The sequence below is a fragment of the Lagopus muta genome, chromosome 11 (assembly GCF_023343835.1).
Source record: "Lagopus muta isolate bLagMut1 chromosome 11, bLagMut1 primary, whole genome shotgun sequence".
NCBI classification, from domain to species: domain Eukaryota; kingdom Metazoa; phylum Chordata; class Aves; order Galliformes; family Phasianidae; genus Lagopus; species Lagopus muta.
This window is the reverse complement of record NC_064443.1, coordinates 6,874,267-6,900,249: the sequence shown is the minus strand read 5'-3', so window position 1 is coordinate 6,900,249 and position 25,983 is coordinate 6,874,267. Positions and strand designations below refer to the sequence as shown.

General features: G+C 42.3%; 1 protein-coding gene and 1 long non-coding RNA gene across 9 annotated transcripts; one reads left to right on the top strand and one right to left on the bottom strand.

Moving 5' to 3' along the window:
• Nucleotides 1-8: 8 nt before the first annotated feature.
• Nucleotides 9-14,792, bottom strand: TMEM40 (transmembrane protein 40). 8 transcript variants are annotated; one of them, XM_048957132.1, is made up of 10 exons: nucleotides 14,522-14,792; nucleotides 11,296-11,346; nucleotides 10,589-10,728; nucleotides 10,001-10,154; nucleotides 8,499-8,606; nucleotides 7,361-7,414; nucleotides 6,454-6,489; nucleotides 5,203-5,235; nucleotides 4,201-4,266; nucleotides 9-3,903 (listed from the first exon to the last, which is right to left on the bottom strand). In XM_048957132.1, the coding sequence occupies exons 2-10, from the start codon at nucleotides 11,342-11,344 to the stop codon at nucleotides 3,581-3,583; spliced, it is 963 nt and encodes a 320-aa protein (XP_048813089.1). In that variant the 5' UTR covers nucleotides 11,345-11,346; nucleotides 14,522-14,792; the 3' UTR covers nucleotides 9-3,580. The 8 variants fall into 8 exon arrangements, with proteins under 8 accessions (XP_048813089.1, XP_048813088.1, XP_048813090.1 ...); XM_048957131.1 differs by having other exon boundaries at nucleotides 11,296-12,183; nucleotides 14,522-14,569; XM_048957133.1 differs by lacking the exon at nucleotides 14,522-14,792 and adding an exon at nucleotides 12,000-13,716.
• Nucleotides 14,793-15,778: 986 nt separating this feature from the next.
• Nucleotides 15,779-24,206, top strand: LOC125698603 (uncharacterized). Its single transcript, XR_007379237.1, has 3 exons — nucleotides 15,779-16,343; nucleotides 19,349-19,479; nucleotides 20,568-24,206. It is a non-coding gene; the product is annotated as an uncharacterized LOC125698603 (long non-coding RNA).
• Nucleotides 24,207-25,983: the final 1,777 nt, after the last annotated feature.

Below are 25,983 nucleotides of genomic sequence, written 5' to 3'. Positions count from 1 at the left end.
GTGTACGTACTGTAGAGGCAGTTTTTTGTACTTTACAGCTAACTTCTCTTGCTGCAAGCTCTAGGGTGGGAATGGTTGTGTGTTCAGTGAATTTCTAAGTGGCCTGAGCTTCAGCAAGGAAATTGGGTAGTGGGCATAGAAGCCTAGAATGATGGGCATAGAAGCCTAGATTTTTAATGTTAACTTGAATTTGCTGTTGAATATTTAAAACTTTGTCTTGAAGGGAGCTGGGCAAAAACCAGAATTCTTGCTGCCAAAACTCATCTGGACAGAAATGTTACTTGTTGGATAATGAAAAGCAGAATGTGTATTGCAGGAAGACAGTGGCTAGTGCATTCTTGTATTCCTGTTTTCTGCATTGCCTCACATCCATTACAAACAAAAGAGAAAAAGGAAGAAGTCTGGGTAATGTGAGCATACTAGAAGGAAATGTACCTGTACTGGGGAGCCAATAGAGGGAGGTGAATGCTCAGCAGAGCTCTAGAAAGGACTGATAAGCTGGGAGCTCAAGAAGGATTTGCTGGACTTGGGGAATGCTGGCTGACACAAGTTCAAGCTCTTTTAAGGAGTTTGAAACTCTTCGTAGGAACTTGTATCATATTTTTGAATGCTTGGCACTGCTGCAGCAGGGGTGATGCATGAAACCAGAATGGCAGTGTTGTCTTTGGTCAGGAGGCAGAAATATTTAAAATGCTGAGAGGGACTGAAGAAGAATCTGAAAGAACATCAGGAAATTCTTAGAGTACCCAGGAGGATACAGCTGAATGGGTAAGTTACTTTTTACATAGAAGCAATTCTTCTCATGTGATCTGCTCTCTGTTGGGTGTAGTTGTTCATTCCCCACGATAAGTTCTACTATGTGATTTTAAAATGTTTTTCCACTTTGATTTTGCCCTTAACAGCTTCTGGTTGTTTTCATTCTCTTGACTGCTGAGTACTGCATTTGGACATTTGAAATCATATTTCATATGAAGAAATGTTTCTCATTCTGACTGTGCCACAGCACAAGAGACATCTAAAAAGAAAAATAAACTCAAATGATGAGAGCAGGATGGCAGTATACATAGTTTTCAGTTCACTCAAAAACTGTTGTACGCTAACAGTCCTACACTGGTCTCAACAAGACTTTATTTGCAGACTGAAAGCAACAGTAATTTGATGTGAGAAAGTATTTCTATGTATACATGTAATATAATGTACATGTAAATGAGAATATAAATATTACAAAATAACTTGTATTTATCCTTATTGCTTAATTTAATCCCTGACATGTTAGGTAACTGCTGTGCTGTGTTCGTACAGGCCTGCACGCAATTGTTTATATTTATGGGTGTGCAGAAGGAACTGCAATACTTAAGAATGATAGATATTGGTGCTTAAAGTTAAGTACCACTCCTGAAAAGTAGGCTTTTTAATTTTCTGAGCAAGGCTTGAAAATGTTTCACTGAACTAAAGCTGGGCTGTTAGGGCTGATGGCTTTTTAGATCTGCATTTTCTTACAGTTTCGTGTTTTATGATTCCGTCTGATTTTGATGCCTTCCCCTATGGTCATGAAGACCTCATGTTTTTACTAAAAATGTGAAGGTAAACTGCTTGATTTTGCTTTGCTTTATATTAGTCCTACATATGTATACAATTGATTAAAAACTAAAGAGAATAATTGAAATATTATAGTGTATTTTATGCAATGCATGATGTCCCCATAAGCTATTTTATCAGAAGGAAAAAAAAAAGGGGGTGGGTCAAACCAAACATTTTATTTCTCTCCTCTTCAAAGAGATGAAATTTGCTGCTGTTAACAACCTCATTAATGCACCATTATGTCACTGCATGTAAAATCTTGCCCAGCTTTCACTGGGAGAAATCATTATATGCCCACTATATTAAGTTCTGCCACAATAAATTAATCTGCTTCAGTGCTATTGCACTGCTGGGGCTCAACTGTGTAAGCAGGCAGCTGGTGTCTGCCTGACTTGCAGCATCAGAAGGGTAAAGAGGAGGTGGCTTTCTGGTGCCAAGATTCCTACTGAAACATCCAGAACCAGCTGAAAATAGTACAGGTCTTTGTGTTGATTTTCATACACCACGGCTGGACTTAATGTGAATAAACGTGGGAGGGAAGGAAAAAAATGCTTATATTGAGCAGAATTAAATATAAACTTGGATCTAAATAATTTTATGAGCTCAACTGAGTTACAAATCTCTTCAGTTTTAACTTCATTTTTGAGTGGACTGAATATATTTCTATTGTTCAACGTTTCAGTGCTTTGTGTTAGCTGTTATGATTTTATGACTGCCTGATAAAGCAGTTCTTTTAATTCTATAAATCCAAGCAGGAGAGTTTTGTTGAATTCTTCTGAAATGCTCTTAGGCAGCTTTCCTCATACCTGCATGGTGATGAAAAAAGAAGACTTGTCAAAACTGTTGTGTTTAAAATTCGGTGTCACATATTGACTGTAAGCCCTTGTTGCAACTTCTCAGCACTCCTCAGCTCTTGTGTTCATGAACTTAGACATGAGCCTGGAGCCCGTTTAAAAAATCAGCAAAAAGAAACCACCCCCTTTCACTCAATTTTAAATGGAGCTATAGACCTTGAATTCAGACATTTTCAGGGAATAGTTGAAGTCCCCAGCAGAGCAGAGTATTAAAAATGTGAAAATGCTCTGCCGTGTGGAGAGTCAAGAATAATTAATTTCCAAATCCAGCAGCTATAGTGGACTGTAATGTTTTATTTTTTTATTGAAATGATGCCATTGTAATTTTGAGACGTTGATCTTGAGAGTTAACCAAAATAGTTTCACTCATTTCCTAATGAGGAAGGTCTAGGGGCTTAGGAATGCAGGCAGTAAGATCAGTTACCTGTTGGCCTGAACTTCTCGATCAGAGGAACAAAACCATCCAGCACGCTCCGAAGTCGATACACTAATTGTGAAAACACATTTTTTTTCCAAGATAAGCCAGATATAAACATAAAACACAAAACACTGAATAACAGCTAAAGCCAAACAAATGCCGGTTGTACCATTAAGGAACCTAAGATTACTGTTTATCACTGTCTGTGACATCACTGATAGCAAAGTAGTGACAAGTGTAATTCCACATTGAACCATCCACAACCTACCAAAAGCTGTAGCACAAACTTAGAGGCTTCTGTTCTCAGTTTGAAAGCCATGCCTTGCTGCTGTCTGCATCTTTCCTTTGAGATACCTAGGGATAGCCAAGAATCTTTCTCGTGTGTTTTTTTTTTTTTTAAATATAAAATTCTTAATAACTGCCATGATCCAGGTTCTGCTGGAATTTGATCCTTGGGGTGTTCAGCAACCCCAGTCCTGGGGGAATGAATGGCAGCTCAAGTGCACAGCCCCTTAAAGAACTGTATTCTGCAAAGACTGCCTCCCTGCTAAAGTGACATGTTGTCATGGCAACACAGCATTCTGCCTTTGCTACCAGAGAGGTGACTCAAGGTCTTGTGACCAGCACGAACCACATCTGCCTTCGGTGTCACAGAGGCATGTTTGTTTTCAGCCACGCTGTGTAATTGTGAATGAGACAGGCAGGTTAGGTGACGATTTAAAGAATCTCAGCAGTAGCCATTTTCCCTACTTGTGTAGTTCAGTGACTGCGTGCCCTCGTATCCATCGTGTTGGTACAGAACTGGCTGTTGTAGATACTTACCTAGACCAAAATAAATCCCAGTGGTTTCCAGAGAAGCAAAGGTGATTAAACCAATTCCAAGAGAAATTGTCCAATCTAAGACAACAAAATAGGTGTTTGGCTTTGTGCACTTTTTGGACTGCAGCAATTTAACCTTCTGTTGAAGCCTTGCCTTACCTTTGTAGTAGTAGTAGCAAACTAGTAAAGCTCCAATTGCGAAGCAAAGAATAACAAAATGAAAGAATTCATCTGAAATAGAGAGGGGAAATTAGGTCACAACTGCTGGCATTGTTCCCTTAGGAGTACACATGAGGTTCTAGTGTATCAGTCAGTGAATAAAGTGTACTTCCATGAGGGATGTCTCATACAGTAAGCTCAACATCACAAATACAGCTTGTCATGTGAGAAGCTTTAATGGCCTTTGTCAAGAAGGCCCAATGACCTTCAACAAACTATTCAAGTTGAGAAGTTTTTTGAGCTAGGAAACTTATTCTTGGTCTAATGTTCAATGGGATTGATGTCAGCTGAATTAAAAAAAAGAATTACCATCCTTGCGTATGCCCATCCACCGTACTGTCCACCATTGAGGGTGAATGTTCTTGTTCCCATATGCTGTGAGAAAGAGAGGTCTTTTATTGCAATGTAACTGTGAAATTCAGGCATTTTAAGTTTCTTTCCCTTTTTGTAGCTAAGAATCTGAGAGCAGAATATATTTTAAAAAAAAAGTTTGTTCAGAGGAAAAAGCTGCAAATTTTTCAGGGAGGTCAAATTAGCAGTTTTAAAATTGCTCCCCAAACTACTTTCCAAATGGTCTGTAGCAATTGTAAAAACAGCATTATTCAATTAATAATTCCAAATTGCTTTTAAAGAACTCCAGGTCTTTTCTGTTAAGTCTGGGGCAATCGTGGTCTCAGAATTACAGTGGGCAACTAAAGCAAAGGTACAAGGGAGCTTCAGTTTGATTTGTGATGTCACTTAAACAACAGTATAACAATCTTCGTTATTATCAGTACATGAGTGTTATCAGTCTATCTACTTTGGTCTAATATTACAGTATTTCTGCACCTCCCAAATTAAGAACTGTTGTAGCTGGCAATTACTCTTATGGGTATCTAATTATGTCAATACAGAGGAGGAAGAACGTAAGAACAACCTTGGTATTTTTAAAGTTTCAAGTATGATGATTAATGTTAACATAGCATGGCACTACTTTAACTCACAGATGTTCCTCTGCATGGTTGTCTATGTGAAGACTTGTAGTGACAGAACTTGTGTGAATTAATGTTCAGACCTGTTATGTGTCTGTTGTGTTACTCTGCCTCCTGCATGCAATAGTACCGTGGTAACTTCGCATCAGATCATATTTTGCACAGTATTTCTCCTATCAAAGCACTATAACACATTTTAGTAGTTGTTCTTAAAGCTTCTACTTTTTACTTACAAAATACCTAAGTACCTAGGAGCTGGTATAGCTATCACTGCTAAGTAAAACTGAATGCTGAAAGACCACATTCACAAGAAAAACTTGTTTTGCTTGTTAGTATTTACCATCTGCAGTTGAATCTTCTCTTCTGGTTATTTCTGAAAAGCAACATAGTTGTATTATTTCTGTGATTAAAAACACAGCGGTACTGTCAAGCTGGATGAATATTCTGGTCTAGGACTCAGTAAAATAGCACTAGAAACTGCCACAAATTTGATGAAATCAGAACCCCAAGGTAAGATAATGGAAAACACTTATTTGCAGTGGTCCCAGGTAGCTGGAATAGCTGGGCAGTAGATGATTGATGACTTCCCTGTTAATATTTGGTTGCTAGAACTGAAGTTGGAACCGGCCTGAGTCAGAAATGAGCTGTGTCCACAGATCACATGAGCCTTTCAAATGCAGTAGACAGGGTGTCCAGTACTAGCTAAATATTTTCAATGGCTTGGTCTAGTGTACTGAACTAATCTAGCGCTGAAGTAACAAAGGCTGCGGAGAGAGGTGACGCAGCGGGGACAAAAGCCAACTGGAGAATTGCTGCGTTCCTTTCTGCACCTGGCAATGTGGGGAAAATGTTGAACTGTGGTACACACACTCCTCTGCTCCTGTGTTCTATGTTCTCCTCGCTGATGGGCAACTCAGAATTCTCCCCTAATGATTTTTCTGCCATTTACACTCTCCTTCCTTAGCTGAAAAAGTCTGAGTTACAGCAACTCTTCCCCACTTTGCAGAAAAGAACTAGTCGAACAGCTGTCCTCTCAGAAGGGCCAGCCTTCTTTTTGCTCTAATCAGTATGGAATTGACCTGGGATTGAGACGGATGATGTTGATAATGTGATCAAGCCATTGAAAATTTTCTATCGTGGTTGTCTTACATCAGTTCTGCTGCTGCTTACAGTCCCTTACAAAAGGAAATATGCCTTCAGAGTGCAACCACCTGGTCAAGCTCTCAGTGGGACTGTTTCTGTTGCCTATCATTTGGCTTTCAGCTAGCATCTTGTTTTGGAGAATGCTCTGAGCTAAGTGAGTTAGGCATTCAGAATTCACCAGCTGGCAGAAACCAGGTTTCCAGGTTGCCCAGTAATGTTGCTCGGATTTCCATTAGAAAGGATTGCAACTGCTGTGAGCTGATCCTCGTCTCTGGCAGTGCTACCAAAAAATGGGTAATTTTGCCCAAGGCCAACACCACACCAATGGGAACATAATGGATCTACAGTCAGGTAGTTATTCTATATTTTAAAAAAAATCAAAAAGAAGGAACTATGTTAACAAAGTCTTCCTTCCTGCAGGATGAGGTTCTTATCTGGGAACACCTACCTGAATCTCCGTAGGGAACAACCTCAGCTGGTATACCTGAAATATTATGGACAGAGGATGCAGGTTAATGTCTACAATAAACATGCATATTTTGCTGCCAACCCTAACCCAAGCCACTGTGCTGAAATAAGCGTGCTTGTGTCAGTGTGAGCTGGTGGATACCAACTGCTGCTCTTCAGAAGGAGGTCTGTTATGGTGGGTATGCAGATCTAAAGGAGATGTGAATGGAGTATTGACACCACACATTTCTTATCAAACAATAGCCGGAGTCAGGCAGAATCAGATTCGTGTGAGATGAATTAAACCTGCTGTTAGTTTAAATGAACTACTTTTATATCTGGGGTGGAATCAATTTAAGATGCATATTAAATGATTAAAGGCCTGAATTTTCTTTTTTTTCTTTTCTAAATCAGTGATTCTATACCAGTAGCTGATGGCTGTGTTGACACAACATCTTTTCTGCACTGCACTTCTTTTCCAGTTTATCTTTTGGAAAGAATGGAAGAGCCTCAGGACCAAGATTCAAAGAGTGGTCCTTGCTGATGATCTCTGGTCTGTGTAGAGAGTGGAAAGCAAACCCTGTAAGTAGTGGCTGTGATGGATGCTTTCAAAACTCTTTTGCTGTGTTTCATTGGTGACTGTGCAGACCCAGGCAGCAGTAGTTCTCCCACAGTGCTAGATTTTGTTGTTCTCATAGTTCAGTTCTAACCACGGGCCATGGCTAAGCATTACTATTAGTTTCATCTTGCAAGAAATGCCTTTCCTACATCTAATACTGCCTGTAGAGTGTTAATCTACCACTGTTCTGAAGTCAAACCAAAGAATTCCAGAAACTATTTGTTTTCTATTTTATACTTGTTTTCTCTAAAAAAAAAAAAAAAGTAACAGTGTTGACACTTTGTCCCACCTCCAAGCAGGTGGCCTTCAGTCTTGTGTCTTCCTAAATCTTCTTCATCGCTGTCTGGATAGATAAAATGATTAAAGTCACACACGCAGTCATTAGGGGTTGGAAGGGACCCCTTATGATCACCTAGTCCAACCCCCTGCTAAAGCAGGTTCCACAGAGAAGGCGAGGAAACAACCTGCTGTGATAAGAGCACTTGGTATAAGACACAACTCTGATGTAGAGATTGCCACCAATTTGTGTTGCATCCAAAGCAGAACAGGAAAAAAAGTGTCTGAGTTTAAGAAACTGTGAACAGTTCAAGGAAGATGGATTATTGTGGAGATAGTAAGCAAGAAAAGTGTACTAGCAATACCAGAAACAGTAGTGGTATAGCTTTTTGCTCACAATATAATAATGGTCATGGGATATTTAAATAAAAAATGAGAATTTGGTAGTGCAAACATTATTATTGGCTGCTTTTGCCTCACTGCTCTCTTTAAATCTAGCTGAATTGAAGAAAAACAGTAAAATCAAACACCAAAAGATGATGGAATAGATCATATAAAGGAGTGTTAGCGAGACGTCTTATTTAGAACACAAATATATCATCAGCACTGCTAACTGGTTTTAAAGTTTTGTTTCTGAACACAATTAATGGTAATTAGTGCATGGCTTTTTGTGACAGAATAAGCCAATGCCAGCAAAATCTCATTTCCATGTCGCCTGTCATCTTTTAGCCTCTCTGGTTTTCCATGAAGAGAAATGGCTTGAGGGCAACCAAAAGTGACCTTTGATACACCATTGATGATTGCTAGGAAGTACTGCAGCATTGTCATTGACTATCTGCCTCCTGCTGTAGCACTTCAGCTAGACCATAAACATCACAAAAAACATGGTCCTGTGTTCACAGAGGAAATTTGCAGCAGCTTGCAGCACTTCTTGGTCCTCCAATTTCCCAACAACAGGAAGCAACCATTATTTTGTTAACAATAAATAAATCTAGAGATAGTGATTATTTTCTGTGTCTTTTGCACAGTTTATTTCTCTGGGGTTATACCAGATGGCTACTGAATTGTTGCAAGTCTCTGGTGTCAGTCTCCTTAGAACACGTAATCAGACTAAGTTATGTGCCAGGGGAAAACAAAACAATCTTTTTTACCACGTGTATCTTCATCTGTGGATTCCTGGGAGGAGTTTTCAGCCTTTTTATCCTCTTGTGAAAGCATGAGATTTCTTTCCAATCTCTTGAGGAGTTTTAATTTTTCATCTGTTATGATATACAGACAAAACAAAAATGGAAATTTTTTTGTTTTATTTATAGTGATATATTAACAGTGTTTCATAATGTTGTATTTAAGGCTTGACAAGAAATCAGAGAGAGCCTTTCAGCTGTGCTATCTGTAGTCCAGCAGCAGTACGGAGCATTACAATAGAAGCTTCACACCACTGTTTAACTGACTTAAATGGTTGCAGTAGATGCTTAGGTCTCATATTCTTGCCTTTAATTTACCCATAATGTTACCCCTGTGACTTTTCCCGCTGCCTGGAGCAGCAGCATCTGCAGCTGAAAGGTGATTTAGATGGAGAACAGCTGCTTTCCTGCTCCTGGGCTACTCCTCCCTCCAGCACTCCGATTTCTGCCGGGCTCCTGTGGCTGTGCTGCAGTGCCAGCACCCTCTCGTGGCATAAAAGCAGAACTCTCAATGTCAGCTAAACCAAAAACTGTGTAGGCTGCTGAGTCCTGGGCTGGGCAGTGCGGTGCTCCTGGCTTCTGTGGCTGGAGTTACAGGTGTTTCTTAGCAGCTCTAACTTCAGTTCTGTGCCGAGTCCTGGCAGGTCTGTGCATCTCTTCACTGTTAGTTGTAATATTTGGACATAGCCAGAGACACAATTTCCCCCACCTCCCTCAATTGCCAGCGCAGCTCACTGTATTAGAATTGGGAATTGGGTCCCTGTCAGCACAAGCAGACCTGCTGTGACAAATGCCCCAAGAAGGGCTGCTTTTTGGGCTATGGGATGTCTGCCCTTTGTGAATGTGTTCCATCCTGAAGAAGAGGGCACCCCCTTGAAGGTGTCCAGTTAAATTCAGGGTCACCTTAAGTGAGTGCACCTTCATGCTGTATTAAAGACAGCAACTCTGTGGACTCCATGGAATTGTTTATCACACAACATGGCAAGTGGGAAACGTAGTGGAACCTGGCTCTTGTTGCCAGGCTCAGCAACCTGAATTGCATCTTCTGCCTGCTGGTTTTGGTTAGTGCTGTGCTGCACATCCTACTAGAGACATTTTCAGAAGCATTTACAGAGCTTGACCCTGATTTCTTACTATGGCAGCTCAGAGAGGTCCAAACTGGCTGGGGAATGGCTGTCATTAGCCCAGTTAAGACAAAAATGAGGGATTGCTCTAAGTCTCAGAAGTTCCTGGGCATCATCGTCTATACCTAAGTGAACAAGGGCTTGGGTTGGTTTTTTTTTTCTCCCCTGAAATTAACACAGACTAAAATAAAACACCACCTATCTTTAGCTCCCATTATCCCTGACTTTTCTAAGCAATGTTTCTGTACCCTTTCTCACTAATAATCACTGCCAAGCTTTGAGTTTTCTTACAGGCAATACAGTAAATTTAACAGAACAGATGAAGTGATACCAGGTAGGACTCACCCTTTCCCTTGGAACTGGGCAGCTGCTGATACACAGATGGGTTGGAACTCTTCAGCAAGAGGTAAAGGACTGCCATTGCCCTGACGCCTTTCATCTCTATGGCTTTCAGGCAGGCTGCACAGCCCCCAGGCAGGACGCTGCACCTGTTGAGGAGCTGAAAGATGAATAGATAGCAAATAGTCCTTCCAATAAAACACAGTGTGTGGGAACAGATGATGAAATAGAAGCAATGAGTCTCACTGTTAGGAACGTGATCCATAGCTCCTGCTACACAAGGGGAAAAATCAGGGACAAAAAGCAACACCAAAAGTGTGAAGAAAATGTAAACTCTATTCAGCAACTTAAAGCAGAGCATCAGTGGGGAAAGAAGCATGGTGTGCAATAAATGACTGAAGAACTGGAGAAATATAGCATAGGGCCTGAAATGGGCACGCACTCCTTGTGATATCTTACAGAAGAATGTCTAAAAATATAACAGATAACCAGGCTGTATGGTCTCTCTCCCAAAAATATATCAGAGAAGTACTAAAGTGCTGGAGAACGACACGAGAATCCTTTTTTTTTGTTAAGGTTTCTTTAGCAACTTACACTGTTCTTCTCTTCAGCGGCCAGGATAGGTGGATCAGTGGTGGCTAAGCTTTTTACCAGTGATTCCCAGAAGGACTGGTTCATTTCCTCGTGATTCTCCAAGTAATTGTCATCAGCAATAAAAGCCCTCTGGAAAATGTCTGGGAGGAAAAACAAGTCAATCACTGCACTGAAGTAGAGGTGGGTTGCGTGAGTTTTCCTGTTGTGCTCAGTGTGGGTGTGGTGATAGACATCAGACTGCAGCGTTTTGGCTTATAGGAAAAAGAGCAGTGTTGCATAGCATAAAGCAACTCAATCCACCAGAAACAGAGGGCAAAAAGGCTGATAGTCCACTCTAATGGGTGTCTTCATGATGCTACCGTTTCAGGAAAAGCAGCAAGGGAAGTAATTCTAAATATTGAACAGGCACTTATTCTGATCATGCTATAAGGACGTACAGAGCGAGATTCCAACTAAAACCTACTGCTTTCTGTAAATTGTTAGGCATTTAGTGCATGGAAAAAAAAACATACGTACAAGGATGTGCAAAGGCCAGATGAGAAACCTGTGGAAGAGCAGAGAACTGACCACTGGTCTGTTTATAAGCAGGAATGTGGATGGAGTGTGTTTTCAGAGGAAACAAGTCTCACTGACTCATGGTCAGTCCAGGAAAAACTGTTGTGTAGTGTGAATGAGTAGAAGCTCTGACCTTTGTGTATTATCCCTACCTTGTTGTTCTTTGCTGAGATCTGGGAGTGGGATACTGAGGTTCTCCATTTCTGTTTGAAAGGAGAAAAAAAAGCAGGTATTGTTTAGAAGATTAGTCTGACCTCTATTCTTCTGCCTTACTCTTGCTCTCCTGCAGACATGGCATCTATCTCTAAGCACTTCAGTTTAGAAATCATGTCTCTGTTGCAATGGCAGTTTCATATCATGGTTCATTTACCCTTCCAGACCCATTCTCTGCTCCTCCAAGTGAGTCTGGCTGGGCTGCCTTCAGTTAGGAAAGAACAAAAGTCTCATCATCATGAGTAAAACCAAAAGAAGTCTGACTTGATCATTCACAGATGTGAGTAACTTAATAGGCACAGTTGCATTCACAAAACAGAACAATTATTTGTTACCTTCGACATCCTTACATTTAAAATATACCTATCAAGGAAAATAGTAGAAGTAGTTCAGATGGGAGCCCAGCAAGATTTGGAAATCACATCTGAGAGAAGCCTTTGACATTTCATTCTCTTCTTCCCAGTTGTCATCTAAAGGATGCTTCCACAAGTTTACGTTTAGGAATTGAAAACTTTGAAATTTCAATCCCAGAAAGTTTCTTGCTGTTATCCAATAACATGGAAACAAAATTCTGACATCCCCAAAGTGCAGTGTTTCCTTTTGGTTTGCTAAACTCACCTAATACATTTCTTTATTTACTTACTGAGGCAGTTTTACTCTGACAAAGCATCTTTTGTCGTGCTTGGGGTTCTGAACATGGCTGCCTCCACCTCCCGTGGTCCAGGCATCTTGCATTCACACCACCCCCTTGTGAAGCACTTCCTATAAAGCTGTTATACTGAGTGATGCAGAAGATGACTTTTTGAGGCTCTAAAACACAGTTTCTCCTGTGCAAGGCACAATAAGAAAACATAATTTAGACACCCAAGCACTTTCTTACGACATAGATTTTGGATCCTTTCAGCAATGGACTTTTAGTCAAGCACCTTAAAAATAAGTTCTTCCTTCAAATTTTGCAGATGGACAAGTGATGCTTTTCCATAGGCAGTTTCAATGACAACCACCAGCCATAGAAATCATAGAATCATAGAATGGCTTGGGTTGGAAGGGACCTTTAAGATCATCTAGCTCCAACCCCAAAGTATTCCAAGATCTGCACCAGGTTCAGTTAGTATCTGCAGGATGACATACTGCATACACACAAACATCTCATCTTTGGTAACAGAACAGTGTTTTAGTGTCTCAGCTCCTACAGAAAGTCAGATTCCAAAGTAAAATGAAACCTTTCCCCTCTTTAGAACCAAGGTCAGGGTCTTCTGATTTTGGTACCTCGGTGTCTCTGAGGGCTTTCTCCTTTTCTAGACTGCAAATGTTCCTTGAGTGAAGAGGTTCTTAGTTTAAAATTCTGTTTTGCCATTTGCAGTTTGACTATGAGGAAATTGCTTAACCTCTCAATCACTTTTAAAGGCTAAGCCCAAAAACTGGTCCCTACCTGCCAGGTGTATTGTGAGAAAACAAACATTTCATATTCTAACAACACTGTGAAATTATTGTTAATGATAAGTCTATGCAAGACAGCACTCACATGGGCAGATTAATACATTTTATTAAACAACCTGATACACCCAGAAGAACCAGCATGTTTTTGAACAAACAAGCTTTGAATCCATCCACTACTTCAATAAAAGTTACTACCTCTCCTACAAACCTTGCTGTCTTTCAGCCTTTGCTGCCTGAGCTGTGGCAGCAGTGCTGTGTGACAGCCCATGGTGGCTGTGAGCAGCCAATAGGGAATGCAGGAAGCTCATCTGTCCTCACTGCCCTGTTAAGCAACCACTGATGCTGAAATACAGGAACCAGCACACCACACCCTGGACAAACCCATTTTCAGCACACGGTGAGGAACGTCATTTCTGTGCAGTTATATATATCCAGCAGTGGTTTTCAGCATCTTTTTGCCTTCCTATTCGCACAGCCTAAATGCTCCAACAGTGTTTGTTTTTATAAGTTAAATCCATCAGACTTGTTTGTGGGCAGCAGGGCTGAAAACCCAGTCCAAAAGGAACAAAGTTACTTCAAACTTGAACATTGCTGTTCTGAGTTATTATTTGCACATCATGTGTATAGAGATCCATGGAGTGAAAATGGGCTCAGATCCACCCTTCTGCAAGTGGGGGAAGAGCAGACACATCGCTGGAAGCCTCCTTTGCTGTCAGACTGATGGACCTTAGAACCATTTGCTTGCTGACCCAACTGACCTAACTGCTCAGCTGCCCAGCAGGCAGCACCAGGACGCTGGGCTGTGCGCTGGGCCCAGTGCTGCAGAGCAGCCGAGCTCCATTCAGTGCCTGCAGCAGCGTAGAGCCAGCCAGCTGCCACACTGCTGTGAGTAAGGAAGTCAGGCACCTTGCTTCGGTTAGATTATGCACAATTAATTCCCCTGTGGCACTTCTGGAAAGAAAATCAGATCTAAACAAAGGATAAGTGCTGGCACTTAATTGTTGCATGTTTTAAAAGTGATTTAGTTGATTATACCTCCTAACAAAAGAAGGATGACGCTGGCTTTTCAGCCCAGCCACGAGCTCACTGGGACTGACACAAACCACAGACCTCATCTTGCTCTCCTCAGCAGCAGCCAGACCTCACTGCAGTGAGCTCTTCATAGCACCTTAACACTGTGTGCGGCATCAGATATGCAGTTATTCAGAAAGATTCTATTTAGATTCTATTATGTAGGATCACAGCCCACCAACCCCACTCATCCTCCTGGCCTTGGGCTCCTCCAGGGATGGGGCACCCACAGCTCTGAGCAAAAAGCATGAAGCACAACTGCACGCCTCAGGCTGGCCCTGACTGCTCCTCAGGAAGCTCTCCTGGCAGGCGGTGGCAGTGGTGGTAGCTGGTGGTTTCCTTCAGTGAGAAAAAAACCGCCAGCCCCTCTGTTTGAAGCTATTCCTGTCAATGCCACCAGTGAGACAACGATGCAGGTCACCCGCCTGCCTTCATGTCCACACCTACAGTTGCAACACGACAGAGGAGCAGCAGGGCTCTCAGACTGGCACACAGCACCTGTCGTATGAACTGGAGCCTCATGCAACAGCACGTCCTTCTTGCCCAGCTCTTGTGGCAAGCCCAGACATGGCACCTGCTGAGCAGGGCAGCTGGTTGTGGGCTGCTGGCCGTGGCTGCGCTTCCCAACGCGTTCATGGTACAGTTTGAACATACCTGGCGCGTGCTTCTCCTCGTGCTCGGCTCTGCTCGGCTCCTCAGCTGCTCCGAGGAAAGGAAGTGAACTCAGCAGAAGCTGAAAGAACTGAAGTTGTGCTCTGAGAAAAGTCACGCCCGTCCCAGTGCTCACCTGCCTGAGGGGAGGATCCTGCAGGGCGTGCGCAGTGCCGCCTGGCACGCGGTGATGGGCAGGAAGGCGTCAACCGCCTCCTCATGTGGCTGCGCTGACTCAGGGCAGCAGTGATCCTCAGGGGTGGCGGGAAGGAGCTGTGGGGAAGGCGGTGCGCTGCCATGGCTGGAACCCGCAGCCGCCCTTACAGCCATCCTTGGGCTGGAGGCCCTGGCAGCACTGCTGCCCTCCTGGCCTGCTGAGACAACATGTACAGGCTGGCGTCTCCTCCTCCGAAGGAGAAGGCTCACCTAGCTCAGGTATTAAGCTTGGAAACAATGTCACACCAAGAACCCGGCTGTGCTTGGGACGTGAATGAGGCAAAGCAGGCTGTGCTGTTTATGTTTGCCAGGAGTCATTCAGAGAAACAGGAGCCTCACTGGGCGTTCGCTCCCTGCCTGCACTCAACCAAGATTGGCTCCCCAGTACCCCTCACTGAGCTTCTCTGCTAATCTGACAGCAACTCAAGCATCTAAATCAGCTGAAGCAAGTAAAATGTTTGTATTTCCTCCCCGGCCTGACAATCATTTTCACTATGACAAACAGCTCCCTAAGCTCTCTTCATGCACTCTGCAATAGATTTGTACCTAAATCTTTGCTAGGCACAAAAATTCTCTGAATTTCATTGCTGGAAGATAGCTTTTTAATCACACCAGGTGTGCTTTTCTAGAAAGGCGTATAATTCCAGTGAGTGGGTGTAAATCCTCCATTTGGTGTAAAGTTAAGTGTCATTCACTCTACATTGTCTATCTGCTTTTAGAAAGCACCAGGAAGCAGACCAAGCTGGATCCAGCTGCCAGGCTGTGGATGAGCCTGAGGTAAACAGAGGAGTTTCTCTTTGCTCTTTTCAGCAACTTGTTTGCTGTTTGTAATTCTATTAGTGGCCCCTTGAGTTCTGATAAGAGCCAGTGTTAGAAATTAGGATGGACAGTCCTGAAAGACAAAGGTGCTTGAGATTCTGGAGTTGTTCACAGTCAGTTTCCCCCATGGTAGTGACTGCATGCTTGTCTTCAGTGAGCAGCCTGTGCAGCACCTGTGAGCTGTGCCCCTCTTGCTCCACACTGGTAGCCAGACCCAGCTGCTCTGAATACCAATTTGCACTGATTATGGGTTTAATGTTCTGTCTTTGGCAGAAGGAAGAGATGCAAACTGTTTCTTTGTAGTTTGCACTGCCTCCTTTAAAATAACCTGAAGCAAACCATCCTTCTGCTTGGCTTTTCTTGTACTACACCTGCAGTACACAGTACACAGTGCTCCCTCAGAGCCTTTATTGTTCATTCCTGATAACATATAATACCTTCAGCACACAATATTAAACTTATCCCAGACTTTTTTTCTGTGTATGAGAACAGTACCTCATCTAGCAGAATAAGACCTCTGGCCACCCAACTTTCATTAAAAGGCAATAGAATGATGGGAAGGAGGGGATATCTCTCCCAAACATGAAAGCAAAGGATGCCCAGCACCCACCATTTACCAGCCATGCTCAAACAAACATTTCCATCTTGATGCTTTCCACTGCAGCTGTCCCCAGGTAAATAATTAACTAATTATGCCTTCCTTAGGCTTGCCTTTGGCCCTTAACATTCTTACTTGAGGAAATGCACTGGCTCCCATGGTCTCATGGTCTACTCCTATGTGTGTGCAGAGGTAACCTACTATTTCTGGACTGAAATATTTTTCTGAGTTTGATTTGATTGTAGTAAGATTCTTGTTAAAGTCTTGGTATAATTATTTCTTTTCCTCAGTAGGTATTGCAGGCAAATCATATTCGCTCACTTGGAAGTATGTGTGTGTTGAGTAAAGGGTGATTGCTGCTGTAATAGGTGACTAGTAGGGACATTCCAACAGTGCAGTGTGTCTATTGATCACACAAGGTGTGGTCATGTTAACTCACTTGTCAAATTAAGCTAACAGTTTTGCCCTGATACAATTGCTGCTAGATGACAGGGTGCTTGGAGCAGGTTATGTATCCTCTGCTCATCTCTTTGTGTATCCGTGTTTCTGGAGAGACTGGAAGACAGAAAAGATTTGACATTGTTTGTTTGTTTGTTTGTTTGTTTGCTGTTCTGAGTTCCAAAACAGGGAGAAAAAGTTAGAGAGCAGTGCTGAGAGAGGTCTGAGCCAAGCATCTCTGTGCAGCCCTAGCTGCCTTGGGAATGCCACGTTGGCTTCCTAACAGCTGCTGGCAGTGCTCTCAGATCGCTGTGTCAAACTAGTCAAGCCTCAGCTCGTAAGCTTGCGTGTGGTATCTACACGTGAGGAAATAGGATATGCTGTCTGCTCGTAAGTGATGTCATATAGGACTGCAGAGATGCGGCTGATTCTGTGTCACAGTCTCTAGAGAGCAAACTTTGGTCAGGAGAAGACTTGACTCCGCATTAGAAATAGAATGTGGGAGAAAGGTTAAACTGAACAGAAATAATTCCAAAATTAAAATGTATGGATCCTTTGTACCTGTCACAAATTGCACGCTAAGAATAATTCCTAACACAATTAGCAAGAGAAAAATCAAAGACTGGGAGTACAAAGCAAAGGGGAATTTCCTGAGCCATTTAAATGCATTTAAGCAGAATGCCTCTTGCTCTGGCTTCCAGAGAGATATGCTGAAGTGTTGCAACTACTTATGTTCACTCTGTATATGTGATGTATGAGGAATCTTGAAGAACTTGTAACTTCAACTTAAAGAGAAAAACTAATTGCAGGTAACTCTGGAACAAGAATTTCTTCTGTGCGTTTAAATTAACTATATCATAATCTGCCATAATTATTTCTTTTATCAGATTTGGTTACTTACTAGCTTTAGTCTCTGATTGCAAATGGAGTATGCGAGTGATTAACATCCCTACTGGTTGAATCCAATAAACTATTAAATACTTCTTCTGCATGGCAAGGGAAGCAACCACCTGCTGGAGCTGCCAGAGGCAGAGCTCCCTGTAGGGACCTGCAAGGAAACTGCTAACCTCCCTTTGCACCGAGAGCCCACCCTCAGGAAGTGATCTGAGGCCTCTCTTAGCTCAAGTAACATATCTCACATGCTGCTGCTTCATGCCAGTGTTTAGAATCTGAACCTGCTTTCAACCAAGTCAGTGATGATTCTTCTATTGCTGTAAGTGGGAGCTGAATTGAATGCTTAGGCTCTGGGACCAGATCATCTAAACAGAATAATCTCCTTTTCCCCAGAGCACACTGAGATAGAAGCAGGTTGTGCCATTAGTTTTCTGCAGTCATTTGCCCCGTTCCAGTGCTGGAGTCTCACCTGCCCTGCCATTTAATTGAATGTAATGTTTAGCACTTAAAGTAGATGACACTCTGCATCTACAAAGCACTGAGAGGATATCATCTAATTAATTCTTTATCGTGTGTTACATGTGTTTATTTTCCCCTTATTTGGCAAATATCCCCTGAGACAGGGGGAAAGGTGATTTGCTCTTTGCAAGCTGGGAAAATTGCTTCCAGGAGAGGTTTGTAGACACGAGCTGCATGATGGGGAGCTCTTAGACTTGACATTAATTAGGTACGGTGTGCAGATCTGTCACGTGGCCAGGCTTCAAGACAAACACAGAAATGTTCTCTTAAGGAGGGCCAGTGATGGTACTCATTCAGGGCAGTAATTACTTATTAAGTCATCGCGTTTTTGACGGATTAAAACACTCCTATAACACCTCTGAACCAACTCTTTGGATAAAAGTCAGGATAGAGCAAATTGGTCTCTCCTGTTCACCTAACTGCTACTTATTTTCTTCAAATAAAATCTGCTGAAACAATTGCTGTGGGACTGAAAATACTCATAAGTGAGGGAGAATTACTTTTCCATTTCAGCTGCATTTTGCAGGGCAGAACTGCTCTACATATAACTTCCTGATTCTCAGTTGTGAACACTTTTGAGAAGCAGAGAAAGAAGAAATTAACGGGTACAGCCCACTGCTCTAGGCTGCCAGACCACCACTCACCCAAGGAAACGCTCCTATGCTGGGCGATAGGAGACAGGAATGTCTTTCTTTGGGTGGATGGCAGGAGGACTGAGGTTCAGCTGGGGAAGGTTTTGCAGAATCATACAAGGATGGATCACACTGTACCTCCCTGAGATTTTCTCATTCTGTACCCTCCTATAAAGTTATTTACTGTAATTACTAATGCACAATAGTAACATGACAAGTGAAAGTAGTAAAAATTGTGTTAAAACCTGCTGAAATTAAAGGATTAGGCCTAGTTTTAATCTAGAAGCAGGAGGTTCTTGTTTGATGCAGTTCCTCAGTCACACTGAGAACAAAGCAAAATGCTCTGATGACCTCTGTGACTCTTTTTCCTCAGTCTCTTTCCGTTAGCTGTTGTATCCAGTCAAAATTATATTTTCTTCAAATTCATCACAGGCTTTCTAATATGCTGTTGAAAGTGGATCAGCCTGCCTTGGTTATTTCCTTACAGGAGACTTACTCATTTACAACAGAAATCTGCAGTTTCTAATCACTACTAAGCCAGTGATTACAGAGTTGAAGAAGACAAAACCTGTGCGTATTGCAGACCCCACTGACAGACTCCATCAAAATGCTCATTTCCTGTTCTTTGTTGTTTCTCATTATTACCAGTGACAATATTACTAATTACAGGCTACTGCGTTCATTCTTAGTCACAGTTCTTATCCTTTTGGCCAGGTACGATGGAGATGCTCCAAGCTGCTGCCCTACATCTCTGCTGGCTAGCTGGATGCTTACACATCTCAAAATGAGCATTGAATTCTGCTACAGCTGGCCCAGAACTGTGGAGCCAGCATATTTACAAAATGGTGAGTGCTGCTTATGTGTCACAGGCACGCAGATACGGCCAGCAATATTTTGTGCAGCTCAGAAGGCTGTGGCTACTCTCATAAACACACTTCTCCAAGCTTGGCAAAGTGTTCAGGCTTTCTTTAACTCCCCAGATGGGATTTATTTATTTTTCTCTTTAGTATTGCTGAACATTTTAACATCTACTGTCTTCTGTGGCCAGAAGTGGGAGGAATTTATTAGCAGCTTTCCAGCCTTGCTGATCCCCTTCTGCTGCAGGTATTGGCCCTGCTGCTCTGTGCCTGCTGTGTGCAAAGTATTTGTGCACAAAGTCTGCCATCATGTGGCCTTGTCCCCATCCATGGGGACGGAGGCCCTTGGCGGCAGCTTTGCTCCCACCTTGCTCTCCTTGCCCATCTCCAGGGATGCTTTTCTGTTTTGTCTCTGCTGCTGCTCAGCTCTGCAGGCTCAGAGTGTCTCAGCCTCAGGGGCTGAGGCTACAGCATGCCTGAGCCAGCCCGTGTCTGCCAAGCTGGGCTCTGCTCTTGCTGGATTACAAACTGAGGTGCTCTGGCTTTTCTGTACATGGTGGAAATAAAACAGATCCGAAAGCCAGTTTCAGACTAGTGTCCTGCAAAGCAAAAATGTTATTAAGGAGCTTGGACTTCCTGTGAAAGTACAGCAGAGACATCTAAGCCAGCAGAGCTTCTCTGTCTAAAGCCCAGAGACAGGAAGGTGATGGCACTATCCTCAGCCATTGTCCCTGCAGAAGCACAGCCCTCCAGGCTGCAGGCTCAGCTGACCAAAGAAGTTGCTGTTACATTTGAGTTTCTGCTTGAAGCATTTTGTCTGAAGTATAAACTCTATCTGGCTGAAAAGGAGGGAAAACAGACCTGGTTCTACCTCTTGCAAATTGAGCAGTTTCTTTCTCTGGCCTGCATTTATTGTTTTTGTTTTTTTAATTTTTTAAATGACCTGTGGTTTTGTGCTTAGATTTACTTGGAGTTCTGAATCAGGAGACATGGTAGTACTTGCTTTGTGGGATAAGAGTGGCTGCTGGAGCAAAGCAGATTCATGTACTGTTTAATTTCTTTCTTTTCTCTGACAGTGAACAAATGAAATGATGTTCAAAGGCACACACAGCACTCAAAGGCACACAGTGTGTAATCTTCATTCCCACAGTGGCACGGGCACTGAGACTTAATGATCCACACCTTAAGAGCTTCTAGCTGACGGATGGATGCAAATAACATAGGCTGGAGAGAGGAGGAGAACTGAATTATTCCAACCCAGTTCCTGTAGTCATCACTAAATATAGTGCTTGTACTGATGCAGCATTTCTGGGATGGTTATGAAATGTCTGGCATGCTCTGATGTTTAACAATCTTTACACATTTATATTAATAGATGCTGTAGCTGAGATTTAGCAGACAAAAGACGAGAGCAAAGGAAGCTGCTGCAGTGCTGTCAGGCAGGGAGGCACTGCCAGCTGCTTTGCTGTGCATCACAAGCCTGGATCTTGAGGCTTGCCACTGATAAACCACCTGCTTCAATAATACTCTCTTCCTACTTCTCAAGTGGGGGAATTTGTCAGAGGCCAGATTTAGCAGCTGTGGTCTCAGGGGCATCTGATAATTACAGAAGTGCTGTTCCACATGCCTGATGAAGCAATAGAGACTGTTAGTGGGTGTGAGCTCCGAAGAGAGATTGCACTATGCGTGTTTCTATATTTCCTTTAATTTGCAATCTCATTTTTTCTCAAATTAAATTTATGCAAGCATCACAGTGGGGATTAGCTATTGATATAATTGAGAGTAGAAACAGAGATGATTATACAATGCCCAGGATTCATGCAATTGGACATCAGACACCTACAAGGCAGATACCTACATTCAGCACAGTTATTTTGTCCCTTACCTGTACTCAGTGATACTCATGTATCTGTTTTAGGGCACGAGCATTGCCTTGTGGATGTGACTTCCAGTGGGCACACAAGTACTGAAGCCCTGCAGCCCTTTAAAATTGGGTCACCTGCATGCTAGCAACAAGTCCATGACAAATGGGGGGGATGTCCAGGATTGCATGTAAGAGCAAGGGAAGTGTGTGATGATTCCTGTGTGTGCCCCTTCTTGCCCCTGAGATCTACAGCACTGATTTCTTGAGCGAGGGGCAGTTTTATATTTAATCATTTCTGATAAACAAACTCCTGGAGCAAAAACTTAACAGCCTTTCAGCTGCTTGTGAATGCAGACAGTAGTGTCTTTGCAGTACCTATGGTCCTCACAGTGGGAACAGAACTGTGAAGTCCACAGTGTGAAGCCAGAAAGGTTCTTTAAGCCAAATTGACTTTTATGACCATTTACATCTCTCAGTCAGATTCTATTTGTTCCAAGCAGCAGGCACGCTCAGAAGCTTGTCTGAAACCCCATCCTAAAGGGCCCGAATGCTGGTATGAGTTAAACAGGCACTAAAAATTCAGGGTGCTCTTATTAGAGCTCTTATTAGAGCTGTTGATTTAACAGTGGTGAAGATGGAGACACACTCAGAGCACAGGTTCATTACAAAGCACCCCAAGTTTCGGACAGCCTTACTGGAACACTGAAGCCCAGGCCCTCTTTTCTCTTTGCAGTATTTCCACCTTCAGAAAGGCCATAACTCCTGTCTGGGGATTGCCACTGTCCCAGGTGTATTACCAGGGTCAAGGCAGTGAATATTCATGTAAAGGTGTTACTCAATTGCACTGACAGCCCTTCTGAGTGGAGAAGTGGCTGAGATGGTGTTAAAAATAAAAGTGGTGACTGTTTGCTCCTTGCCCTGGTCTTCTAAATGATTCTGCAACAAGGTGGAAGCTTTTAAGGAAAAACGCAGTGCAGATGGAGCAGATGGTGCTGATTTCACCCAAGAATGAGACATTCTAACAGCGATAAAATTCCTGCTGTTCTGTTTTCTCCATGGAAGGAGTTCACTTCTGCTCTTGGCTGACTGTGTCTTGTTCCATGACGTGGATTTACTGGGATGCTTCAGAAGTCAGAGCTGTGCCTCCAGCATACACCAAGACCTAGGGCAGGAGAGGAGCAGCACAGGTCCTGGTTACACAGTGCAGTAAAGGAGCTGTGGTGCATTGCTCTGGGATTTGGGCTATTTCCTGAGAAATTAACAAGGCAAATCCAAAGGAAAAAAAAAAATGAAAGGGCATAGATGTTCTATGTATGACGATTCAATACCTTTTATTCCTGTTCTGTTGTTTTTTTTTTAATCCTGAGAAAGACATCTGAGCCGTTGTTTCTTTCCCTATTTCTAAATAGATGCAAGGTAACAATGAGTCACTGACTAAAAATAAAAGTAAGCCTCTTATTTTTTTTGCATCCGTAAGTAGGAAGTGGGATGTGCTGCATTAATCAAGGCTTGTTTGGAAGCCCTGTGTGGGCTGGGTGTAGTGAAAAGGGTGACCTGGCAAAGCATTCCTTCCTTGGGTAATTTTCTATCTCTCAGGAACTCTTCAGTCAGAAATACAGGACTTTGATAAGAATCTTTCACAGTGAATATCGTTGGCTCTTACTTTGTATGTATGTAAGAGCTGGAGATGTGTTAAATTGGGATCCACCAGGGCTTCTTTGTGCCGCTTTCTGATTTTGTGGGTCCAAGTTGCCCGGTAGTGAAGCAACAAAGTTTTATTGCCCTTAAATATTTTCTGTTGTCTGTATTTCATCATGAATGGTTCAGGTCAGGTACCAAAGCTTTGTCTCATTCAAGTTCCTTTTATATTTTCATACAGAGGATTTGCCAGGCTGGGTCATCTGCCTTGCAGCCCTCAAAGCAGCATCGTGTGTGCAGTCTACCCAGCCAGCTTAGGGGTCCTGCTGCTGGGATTTGTCTGTGCACAGTAAAGAGCAGCAGGCCTCTAAGGATTGGTAGAAAGCAAGCATGATTCCTGATTATCCACTGCCTTTTCTCCTTCTTTCCTTCAAGTCTGTGTCAGTATCAACTGTGTACACAAAGCAGCAAGATCAGGGGAGCTCTTGCATGCAATACATGCATACAGATTCATTCATCTGCATGCAGTGGTTTGTCTGTCAGCTAACGTTCAACAAAACATTCTGTGAGGTCGGTGTGGTGCAGATGGGAGGCAACGCTCACAGTTTCCACTTTTCAAAAATGCTTCCTGTGTCGGAGTTTAACAGATTGTTAAATGGAACTGCTGTAATTTGATTTAATAGAGATCTTATGACTTAGTGAGATGGTCCAGTATCTTCTGACTTGGTGGTTTTGCAAGTAAGTATCATGCCCTTTGTGGCCTAACTAGTAATTAATCTTAATGATGCATTGTCCCAATAGTTTGAGTTGCTATTAATTAATGGCAGTCTTTAGGTATATAGATCACTACATCTCCATGCATAGCAAAGAGAGAACAAAGCAACAACAAGGCTGTAACCTGACTTCAGGCAAACCATGGATGTCTTTGGTGCCAGCAAAGAGCTCACAGAAGGGCCTGAGGCTACTTGCAAGTGCTGCACACAACTGTGTGATGATTTATTAAAAATCAGGTGATAGAGGGGCTGCAGAAAGCAGCTTTTGTTTCAACAGGCTTTTATTTCCAAATACTACAATGTAAATCAGCGAGACCGAAATGGAAGCCCAAGTAATCTGTCCCTTGTTCTGATCTTTGGTTGTTGTTGTACTGTGAATTCCAGTGGTTGGTTATTGTTTTTTGTTTGTTTGTTTTCGTTTGTTTTTATGCACCACCACATTTTAGGGCTGGAAAAGATCAAATTGGTGAAATTTCAATGGAACTGGGAGAAACGTGGGCTTCAAGGGAATTGAGGTGAGATGCTCCTGTGCTAGGGCTGAGTTCTGATCTCCTTGCTCTGCAATAATCTCATACAAAAGACAAAGATGTGAGGAATAACAAAGGGCTGTTGGATAGGCAGTTTTGCTGAGGCAGTGATTTTGTTGGAGCAAGTAACAGCAGACGTCTTCTAGGTATTTCAATTCCTTGCTTACCTGTTTTAGGTAAGATTTTCTCTCTTAACATATAAAACCTTTGATATAAACTCAGCAGATTTAATTTAATTGATAGTATTCTTTTTACTCATCAAATGTTAACTATTTTACAATCAGTCTGTATGTACATCTCTGAGCAGAGCCTGTATCCAGATGGATAAAGGAATATACCATGTGATGATTAAAAAACAGCATGTTATGCAGAATATCCTCAAATCACTGATCCTCCCCTTTGACCAGAGTTCCTAGATCACTAATTTCAACAAAATCTAATTAGAACACAATAGCCACAGAATAAGCTGGTTGAAGGGCACATGTGCATTGTAAAATACTGTTCCACTTTGTAAGTTATAGACTCTATAACTCACCAATAACCTTGCAAAGGAGCAGCAGTTTCAGTACTTATGGATCAGCTTTGCACATCCTTGAAAAGGGGTATTTTATGTTATTATTTTCTAGCTGTGGTGACTGATCGTGTTAATTAAGCAATGGCTAAGGGCAGAGTTAATGTAAGGGTCATCTAAAACTGCCCTTTTGGCAACTGCTGTTTAGAAAGGCCTCAATTATATCTTTCAAGTTTTCCAGAACAACGAACTCTGCAGGGCTTGAACTGCTAAATTCTGTGCCCAGCATAATGTTGTGTCTGCTCTGTAGCAAGGGCTGGGATATTTAGTGTTAGTGCAGCCCTTTTTCTACTCACTCCAGCCAACCACAGAGTGAGGTGCTGTGTGTTTTGTTGACCATGCCTGTAATTAGATTTTTAGACCACATACAGAGAGCAAGAACTGAATGGGAAGATCTTATGTAGTATTCTTACACATATTACAACACAAAGGCAATAGCACAAAACCAATGCTTTTACTGTTTGAATGTGTTCAATGTAAAAAAAATTAGCTCCAGAACATTGTTTTCTCAATTGGAACATTTGTCACAAATTCATTTTAATGCTCTAAAAACCCTCTTGGTGCCATTTAGGATGTTACCATTAAACAGGGCATTCTGGGTGACAGACATGACCAAGACATAGGGTTGAGATGTAAAAGGCAAGATACAAAATCTCTCCTGACAGAATCCAAGGAATGCATTAAATTTTTTGGCTTCATGTTCTTAAACCAGAACAAAGAAAGATGACAGAATTTGCTGTAATTTTCTGCATCTAGTTGAATATTTACAGTTTGATTCAGCCTACAAAGAACTGTGCTCAAAAAGCATCCATTTGAAACAATGGAAATTTCTGAGGAGTTCCAGTGTGGCCAGGCTGTCTCCCTGGGATGGAGGAATGGGAGAACATTTTGGTTTCTTGTATTGATTTTCCCCCTTTCTCCTCTTCTGCTTTTACTTCTGAAGACCTGCAGAAAGCAATCAAAGATGAAGAAAAACTTCAATTAATGTAAGATTGAAAATGATGGCTTCCAAGTGTGTGTAATCAAATATTATATTAAGCAGTGTCCAGCTAAATAGACATGTGAAGGCTGTAAGTATAGAAAGATGCTGCTCCCCAAAAAAGGCCCACAGAGCTGAAG

Excerpts from the sequence above, each read along its gene's own strand:
- TMEM40 (XM_048957129.1), bottom strand. The coding sequence starts at position 10,373 with ATGCTTCTTTCCCCACTGATGCTCTGCTTTAAGTTGCTGAATAGAGTT. Across the intron at positions 4,267-5,202 it reads AGAAGATTCAACTGCAGATG|CATATGGGAACAAGAACATT; the intron begins GTAAATACTAAC and ends TCTTTCTCACAG. Across the intron at positions 3,904-4,200 it reads GATGGGCATACGCAAGGATG|ATGAATTCTTTCATTTTGTT; the intron begins GTAATTCTTTTT and ends TCTCTATTTCAG.